The 10,375-nt window shown below is 28.6% G+C and overlaps 1 protein-coding gene across 1 annotated transcript; it reads right to left on the reverse strand.

Annotated features, from left to right (window-relative positions):
• Positions 1-7,229: 7,229 nt before the first annotated feature.
• Positions 7,230-7,667, reverse strand: LOC127080686 (putative F-box protein At5g55150). The gene has a single exon (XM_051020995.1). The coding sequence runs from the start codon at positions 7,665-7,667 to the stop codon at positions 7,230-7,232; it is 438 nt and encodes a 145-aa protein (XP_050876952.1).
• Between the last annotated feature and the right edge of the window lie 2,708 nt (positions 7,668-10,375).

Here is a 10,375-nt window from a genome sequence, read left to right on the forward strand (position 1 = left end):
TGGCAAGGCAAAGTGAAATAGAGTTTTGGACATGTGATTTTCTCCAATGATGCAGACCTGTTAAGACCATGCGCAGCCCTAGCAAACCTCATCCAAAATGCATGAAATAAGGTTATTTGGAAAGCTTAGATCAAGGGGAACAACTTTTATGTTGGACACTTTTCCAATTGGAACTTGGATCATGTAGAATTTTGAGGTGGAAGTTTGGAAATTTCAACATGTTGAAATTGTTTCTAAGTGTTAAGTCATATATCTCAATATTCCACCTTACTTAACTTTTTATGTGAGCTCCAAATGAGAAACGTGTCTTCATCAAAGTTTTATTTCTTTCAAATACCTTCAAAATGGTCACAAATTTCATGTCATTTGGATTCATAATGATAGAGTTATGCATTTTTGAAGTTGAGAAAAATTACTTATTCAATGGTATAGGTCAAAAATGACCTATAATGTATCCTCATATCACATGCTCATAAAAGTTTGTTTAGCTCTCATTCCAAACTTCAAAGTTGAATTAAACATCTTGAATTTTATTGTGCAACTTGGAAATCTTTCATCTCATAAAAATTGAGCAAGTTATGGCCTTAGGAAGTTGACTTTCAAATTAGGGTTTAGACAAAATGACCTATAATGTTTCAACATAGAAAATGATTTTACAAGAAAAACTAGATCTAGGTCTCAACATGAAAGTTGTTTGGAATGTCATTTAGAGTAACTTTTATCTTGAAATTATTTTCATATGCCTAAAATTGTACAAGATAGGGTCTTGGGAGACCTAGTTTTGATTAGATGAATTCATCTGGCCAACCACCACCAACCAACTTGCTAACTTCCAATTATCTTGACTTTATAGGCTCATGGTAGATCATATATGCATAAGATAATGAATTTTGAAGTGTCCCTTGAGAAATTTGATCAATTGGTGAGATAGCTTGTTGGAGAAGTTACTTAAGATACCCAGTCAAACTAGGGTTTCCAAGGCAAATCAACTCCAAACTCTTGAAGAATGCTTGATCAATATAACATGTAAAGATCATTGGGACTCATATATGATGCTTTGAGACATTGTGAATCAATCCTTGGTTGTGCTCTTAGCTATGAGGGTCTTAGACCCTAGATATGAACTTGATAGATCAATGATGATCATGCCCTACCTACAAAAGAGTTAGGCAAATGCAAAGACATATTTTTGGTATTTTGATTAGTAAAATGATAATATCCAAGTATGATACAATCACATAGTTCTTGGTGATCTCTCCCAAAACAAACCCAATGAAAGAGGGGTAAGGAGGATGCGAAGGTACGATCCCAATGTTAATGCATATGATGAAGTTGCATGAGGGATCTTAGGGTCAAAATTGGGGTCTTACAGTTATTAAATTACCAAAATTGTTGGTGTAAGCCTTAGAGGCCAATACTTTTGATACTTGTATCGAATTATTTATTAATAATAAAAGGCTTTTTCTTTATTATGTTTGTCTAATAAAGTCCTTAGAATAGATAGTCCGTTTAATGTATCAAGTGTGACTTAATCATGAGATCACATTAAACATAAGGACACTATTCTTAAAGTATCCATAGTCGAGCTTTATTGTGAAGTGGGATAAAATTAAAGCATTAAGACTATTATGTATATAGACTAATGATCACATCTCATGGATCATGGATAAGGAGTTATCAAGTCTTAAACATAGGTATGAATATTAAGAGTGATATTTATACTGGATTGACCCGCTATGAGAATACTATATAGAATGTTATGCAAAGTGTCATAAGTTATTCTCATGGTGATAATGGTGTATACCACCCTTCGACCTGAAACCACTATGGACCCTAGATGTAGAGTCGAGTGCCTTATTGCTGATCAAACATTGTCCGTAATTGGATGACCATAAAGACAGTTGATGGATACTCCACGAATCATGCTAAGGGACATGAGTGACCTAGATGGAATTTGCCCATCCTGCGTAACATGATAAATGTCTATGGGCCCAATATTGAACTAGACAAGGATGACACGGTATATGCCTTGTGTTCAATATAGACATAAGGGAAAAAGGATAATTATACACATAAGTATTATCACAAAAGGATTTGTCATATCACATGACATTTTCGTGTCTTGGGTAGCAGTGATGTGTTGCTAGATACCGCTCACTGTTTATTATGTTAAATACGTGATTTAACATAATTGCCAATGTCGCGAAAACCTACAGGGTTACACACAAAAGGACGGATTGATGAGAGATAGAGTAACTAAGGAATACTGTAATGTACGGTGCACTTAAGTGAATTGTAGAACATCGTAAGGTACGATGTACTTAAGTAGAATACGAAATATGGTAAGGTACCACGCACTTAAGTGATTTTGGCATATTATAAGATATGGGCCACATACACTTGAGTGGGCTTTTTTAGCTTGCAACCCACACAAGTGGTTCTATAAATAGAACCCTTGTGTAGAAGCATTGAAAAAAGCAGTTGCAATTTCGTTTCTCTCTCTCTCTCTCTCTCTCTCTCTCTCTCTCTCTCTCTCACTCACTCACTCACTCACTCAAAGCCTTCATTCGTAGAAGCTAGCACTGAGATTGAAGGAATCCGTTCGTGTGGACTGAGTAGAGGCGTTGTCATCGTTCAATGTTCGTGATCGCTCCGTAGATCTGCATCAAAGGTTATAATCGCCACAAGAGGTAATGATTCTATCATTGATCATGCACATTCGTAAGGATCACTAAAGGAGAAATTTTAAATTCCGCTGCGTTTTGGATCGCTCTTCTCCTTCATGATGATCATGCCCTGCCTACAAAAGAGTTAGGCAAATGCAAAGACATATTTTTGATATTTTAATTAGTAAAATAATAATATCTAAGTATGATACAATCACATAGTGCTTGGTGATCTCTCCCAAAATAAACCCAATGAAAGAGGGGTAAGGAGGATGCCAAGGTATGATCCCAATACTAATGCATATGATGAAGTTGCATGAGGGACCTTAGGGTCAAAATTGGGGTCTTATAGTTATTAAATTACTAAAATACCCATAAACATCAAATAACAAAAATAATTCGAGTAACACACAAATAAACACATCAATAATTAAATAAAATATTTAATTAAAAATCAGGGTGTTACAACAACACTCTGAAAACGCCAAACCTTTGATTCGCTATTGGTGCAAGTAGAAGGTAGGATTCTAAAGCTAATTCGTTTAGGTGTAAAGCTCCCCCGTGTCCTAGCCAAAACCATTTCTAGGCGAAACATATGATGTGCTCCTTCACTTTTTTCGCTGATATTGTGACTCCATTAAAGATTAAATCATTTATTTGGCCCATGGATTATTGGAAAAAAAAACATTTGTTTCCCTATAAATAGAAGACCTGCATATAATTCAAATCATCTCTGAAAACGTGAAATCCCTCATTTGTATCTTTTCTCACAATCTCTCTTTTCTCACGTTTTTAACCGTAGTGTTTTGAGAGTGTTCTTGAGTTTAGTAAGGTATCTGTTATGAGTAAGGTCTTTATTATAAATTTACCAAAATTAGTTTTTCCTCTTGAGTAAATCATTCTTCGTTAGAAAGTAATTATTTTGGTTTTGAGTTAAAATTGTATAAAATCTCTTTGGAGAATTAGTATAAGTCTTTCTTTGATTCGTGGGCTATGCCTTTGAAGAAAAAGTCTCGTAAATAATAACTAGTGAAAAATCTTTACAAATGGTTCTTGAGCTAAGCCATGTTAAAATCTTTATCGCTTAAAGATCAACCCGGTATAAAATCTCACGTAATTTTTTAGTTCAACTTGTATAAAAACTCAGTAGGTTCGAGATCAACCCAAGAAAAATATCAGTTTTGTTTGTGGTAGGCCTGTATAAAACCATCACAGTTTGATTTCAGGAATAACCAACTCAAAAATCCATCTTGGTTCGATATCACCTTTTGCAAAATCACAATTTGGTTTGGATACTACCCACTTCAAGCCTTAGTTCATTGTTTAATTAGAAGTTAGCTTAAAAATTCATTTCCTTGTATAATGGGGTTCATGGGATTAACCTTCAAAAATATCTCAAGTATTATTAGATACTATTAAGATCAGTTCTTAGGGAGATGAGTGAGTTACTTCTTTCGACTAAACCTCTATAAATTTTTAGTGTCGCTCTCTCTTCCCTTAACTCTTTTATTTATTGCTTAATTTCCTTACTTCATATTTCCAATGCATACTCAAACATTTTTTTATATAAAATGTTTTCAAATTATAATTTACAAAATTATATTATTTTAAACTATAATTTTTCAAACCTCCACCATTCAACTGACCCTCTTGTGTATGGAGTCACATGTTCAACAAGATCATCCATATTTAAGACTACACGACAAAGTAAGAGTCACAAGGAGATATAATTCTAGAGTAGTCCCAGGGGACATGAAAGATGTCAACCTAATACTCAGAAAAGTTGTGGCAGCTACCTGAAATGGAAAACTTATATCCAACTAGAAAGGGACTTAGATAATATGAGAAATATTGTCACATGACACCTATAAGTTGGAAGAATTGGATGGTAATCTTATCCCCAATTCCTGGAACTCACTCAATCTGAAGCACTATTATAGTTAATTTTTTTATGTTACCAAGTTAATAACGTAGTGAATCATACCTCCAAAATTTGTATTTCCGACTCGAAACATCAATACAAGGAATAAGGTGGATTTCTTTTCACCTACAATGTCAGGGTTTTTTTAATAAGGCATCCTATTTAGTAAGATTTTAATTTCTAAGTAAATAAAAATTTAGTGTGCCCTCCTGGACACAATTGTACCCTGTTGGAAATCATTCCATCCTTTGGGGTGTAGTTGCACTTTCTACGGTATCATTACATCTGTTGGATATCATAGTTCCCTATAGGGTATCGTTTCAAACATCAAAGTATGATTTCTCCCTCTGAGATATTGTTTCATCTTTCGAAGTATTGTCGCGCCCTTCGTGGTTAGATCATGCTCTCGGAGTCGTATTTTCATCTTATGATGAAGTGTTATGTCTGAAACAATACTCCAAGAAATATTCAAATGATACAAGAAAATTAAAGATATCATTGAAGTTTTCACAATTTCAAAATAAGTGACTATTTAGACATGATTAAAAATAAAATAAAATAAATCTATATAAAAATAGTGCAAAATAAAAATAAAATAAAAAACTTGAATGTCACTTAAACCAAAACCAAAGTGTAGCAATAAAATTTTTTGTAGATAAAATAGAATGATAAGTTCATACAATCTGAGACAAACTCGCGCCCATCATATATAAATAAAATTGTATTAATGGTGAGAAATGTTTGTTTCATGAATTTTAAATATATGATTTTTAAAATAATCTTAAGTTAATTAAACCTAAAAATAGGAAGGATATATATAACTAATAAAGGTTTATGACTAGTCTACAGAGTTCATACTAGGTATTTTTTAAATTAAAAAAGTTCTAGATTTTTTATAAATTTATTTAGTTATAAAGGGTATATCACAATTTAAAAAAGAGTCATTTAAATCTAATAATTTAGTCTAAGGGTGTTCGCGGTGTTGTTTGCGTGGTTTTTACATTAAAAATCATTCGTATCGGGAGAGAATAAAACATGTGGTTCAGTTTAGTTCGATTGACTTTTAAAAATAAAATAAAATCAAACAAATCAAATTGATGCGGTTTGGATTGGTTCAATTAGTTCAATTTTTTATAAGATTTTTATTGAACAATACATACACATAAAAAATAACATGTGCTTAGTCATTCATACATTACCATAAAATAAATTTATAATTTGATGCATAAATAGGAATTGTATCTTACAATTTTATCTTATGTCTAAAGAAAAATATAAATAAATTTAAAATACTATATTGTATAGCTATAAGCAAGGACAGACATATGACTATGCTAGTCTTGTAATACTAATTTTTTTAATTATCATTACTTTGTATATAAAGGGATACAAAATTAATATAAATTAAAAATTTATTTTAATCTTATCATTATCAACTTTAATAAATAAAAAATAAAAAAGATAAATATATAAAAAATTCATTTTAAATAAAAATAATAGTATTTATAAATAAGTAATATTTTATTTTTTGTTGATATGTAAATTAAAATAAATATCACACAAAGAATATGATAAAATATACACTTTGTATTTCTTGATTTTCTATATATCTATATAATGATAAAATATATATATATATAATGATTTGTAAGATTTTGTAACATAATGTGGATTTTATAACATAATTTGGTTTGGTTTGGTTTGTAAAATATAAACAGCAAATTGAATCAAACTGGGCGATTTTATTAGAAAATGGTATAAACACATTCGAATCAAATTCGATTTTCTGTGGTTTTGGTTTGGTTCGGTTCGATTAGCGATTTTCTATTTGATTGATTCGGTATTGAACGACTTTGTTATTAATACATTGTATTTTGAATTAAAATACAAAATTTAGGTATCTCGAAGAACATATAAAAATAAAGTGAAAAAACTTTAAGTTGTTTTCATAAGTTCTCCTAAAGAAATAGTCTCACAAAAACTGAGACTACTAGGTAAGATCAGATAAGTCATTGCAAATAAACATTTAGTTTCATTGATTTTTTTAATTTTTTTAATCTATTTAAACATTAGTTGAAGTGTTTACTTACATATATTCAAATGAAATAAACTTTTAAGTAAGCTAACGGGTCAAACACGGACTTTAAAAAGGCTATTATATGCTATATATCAGGTTTAAGGTTTAAATTTATTAATATGACAAAATTAAGTTTGTTAAATCTAATTCGGCCAATCAATTCTCGTTCCTAAGTGGATGAAGTAATTGAATTGATATTTTGGATTAGATGAGTATGAGTTATTGGTATAGAGTTCAATTTTTAGCCGAGATATTTATGTGTATTTTCTCATAATGTGATTAAAAAAATCAAAAATCAAAATCAAAAAATAAAATTTAAAGAATATTAATTACAATTTTAAAATGAATATATCAATATTTTAAATTCAAAATAAATTATTTTAATCAAAAGAACCGATTAGTATTAAAATAATTTGAAATTTAAATCCAATATTTAAAAATTATGAGTCCCACTAAATTTATACAGGATCCACATTATTTGATGTAATCATATACATTTAAAATAATAAGATAAAAGAGGATGTATTGTTAAGTCCCTTACTTAAATTTTAAATCCTTATTCATATCAATTTATTAGTCTCATAGCATATACTAAACCTTTATAGAATATAACATCATTGATGAGACGATGAATATCATCGATATAAGTCCAATTCTTTTGTCCAGCTCTTAGGATAGCAAGAAATCGCCACACACTATAAATGGCTACAACTACATAATCGCGTGGCTTAAATGTAGGATTAGCAGATAAAACAATCTTATGCACAACATACTCATAATCTTTTCTTCTTCTATACCCATATATCATGTAGATGGGTGGTGAAGTGATGGAAACCGCATCTTTAAAAGGATTGAGGAGTGTTATAGAGGTAACTTTAGAACAATAATCCACCTTAGCTAGCCAACCATGACTTGAACCACAAAGCCTCTTGTTATAACTTGTGTTGGATGAAATTCCATATAAACTTCTCTCCCATCTCTTTTTTGTGGGAATCATAAGCATGGGCAATACATTATTTTGTATTTCTCGACTTTGATAGTTAAAAAGGACTCTAGTTGTTGTTGCGTGTTAATATTAAGAATTTTAATTTGTATTATCTTAATATAACTAAAAATTAGGGATTCTCTTAGAATTAACTTTTTTATAAAGTAAAAGATATAGATAAAAAGAATCTGATATTTTGACTTGTATTCTATTTCTATTTTTTTCTCTAATAAAATCATTATATGATTTTTTGTCATTTTATTCTATTTGTAGTTGAGGGGTTTAAAGTAGGGGTGTGTAAGAACATAATTAATTAAACTATATTTTTTATTATTTTATTAACATTTGTTTATAATCAACGAAAACTTTCTCCATTAGAAAACTAATTTTTCCTAAATAAAAGGAAAGTGTAATTGACAAGAAAAAAAAACTCTTACTAAATAACAGGTATGACTCACATAAAAATATAATAACTTTAAAATTTTATTTTAAACTAATTCAAAAATATATTTCTTTTAATTTTTATTATAAAAAAGTTTAATTATTAAATTTATTAAATAATTAATATATTTAATCAAATATATAGTTAAATTTAGAAAACAAAAAGTCTCTTATAATACTGATTAGTGTGGTGAAATCCAAACTAATCTAAATAAAGACCGCGAACTCATTAAAAACCAAAAAACCGCACAAATTGAATTATTTTGAATGTGTTTGAATTCTCCTTTATGAAAATCGGTCTCATTAGATCGGATTTTGAATTTTTTTTTTTAAATTGATTCAAATTGAGACGAACCACATTTATATATTTTAATACTTATTTTTTATTAATATGATATATTACGTCAATTTATTATTTATTTTTTTAGTATTATTTATTGGTTTAGTTTATGTATTAATTTTTAATATTTGTTTTAGTATTATTTATTGGTTTAGTTTATCTATTTATTTTTAATATTTTATTTGATTGTAATTTTAATTTTTAATATTCTTGTATATTACTCTAAACTTATTATTTTACAGTATTTTCATAATATCAATATTAATAAAAAAAATTGTAATTTGGATATCCAAAAAGTGAACAAAATTAGTTCGCATGAAATTGAATTAAGTTGGATTGGATCGGATTTGTTTAACTAGTCATCTAAAATCGAACTGAGTCGCGAGTAATTTTATCTTTGGATTAAATGAGTTTTTCCCTTAAAACCGAGTCAAACCACATCGCGAACACCCATATGGATTAAAGAAAATACATAATATAAAAGTTTAATAATAAATATTTTTTAGTCTTTTAGTTTTAACAATAGGCTCTAAAGTTAGATGAACATGATGAGAGCAGTTGAAATCGTGTACAAGATTGAGAAAAGTAAGAAGAGAATAATGTATTCTTTGTTCTCATATCCACCTAAATGATATGAGGTGATCAAAAGTTAGTTAAATGGAGATGAAGATGTTGAAGAAGGTAGTCAAGTGGCTGCTATAACTAAAGAAAGTAAATAAGACACAAGTAAAGATATGAGGGTAGATGAGAGTTACAATGTAAGTGTCACTGTGAAAGCTTGATGCTAATACTAGTAAGGATGTTCGAAATGATGTCAACAACAATCTAGAAGACATGTTGAAGTTTGAGATGCCTGAGGTTGAAGAAAATCACAAGGATGTAGAGGAAGATGTCTCTAACATCAATTAAGGTCTTACTGGAGTTCGAAATGATGTGATCCAAAATATTAGCCTTTAGTTTGGAAATAAATTATTGATATTAAAAAGTATACATAAAGAATATGTATGTCTCTTTAATCATTTATTATTCAAATTAAAGAGACATACATGTTCTTTAAATGAATTTTTTTAGTGTAAATCATTTATTTTTAATATAAAGGCTAATAATTATTCTTATCATTCTCATATAAAAATAGGATTCTCATTATGGGGGCATATCTAAAGAAAACGTTATTTTTATATGAGATTTATAAGAATATTTATTAACCTTTAGTTTAAAAATAAATGGATGATATTAAAAGATATATATAAAGAAGATGTGTGTCTCTTTAATCATTTATTATTCCTATGAAAGAGACAAACATGTTTTTTGATTGAATTTTTTAATTTCAACCATTTATTTTTAATCTAAAGGCTAATAATTATTCTTATCATTGTCATATGAAAACATGATTCTCATAATGGGGGCTTATCTAATAAGAATGGTATTTTTATGAGATTTATAAGAATAATTATTAGCCTTTTATTTATAAATAATTTGTTGAGATTAAAAAGTATATGTAAAGAACATGTATGTCTCTTTAATCATTTATTATTCATATGAAAGAGACACACATGTTTTTTAAATGAATTTTTTAATTTCTATCATTTATTTTTATCTAAAGGCTAATAATTGTTCTTATCATTCTCATATAAAAATAGGATTCTCATTATGGGGCCATCACTAATGAGAATGTTATTTTTATATGAGATTTATAAGAATAATCATTAGCCTTTAGTTTAAAAATAAATGGTTGAAATTAAAAAAATATATATAAAGAACATGTGAGTGTCTTTAATCATTTATTATTCATTTGAAAGAGACGCATATTTTTTATATATACTTTTTAATCTCAACAATTTATTTCTAAACTAAAGACTAATAAGTATTCTTATAAATCTCATATAAAAATGAGATTCTCATTATGGGGCATAACTAATGAGAATGTTAATTTTATATGAGATTT

Source organism: Lathyrus oleraceus, chromosome 5 (assembly GCF_024323335.1).
Source record: "Lathyrus oleraceus cultivar Zhongwan6 chromosome 5, CAAS_Psat_ZW6_1.0, whole genome shotgun sequence".
NCBI lineage: Eukaryota > Viridiplantae > Streptophyta > Magnoliopsida > Fabales > Fabaceae > Lathyrus > Lathyrus oleraceus.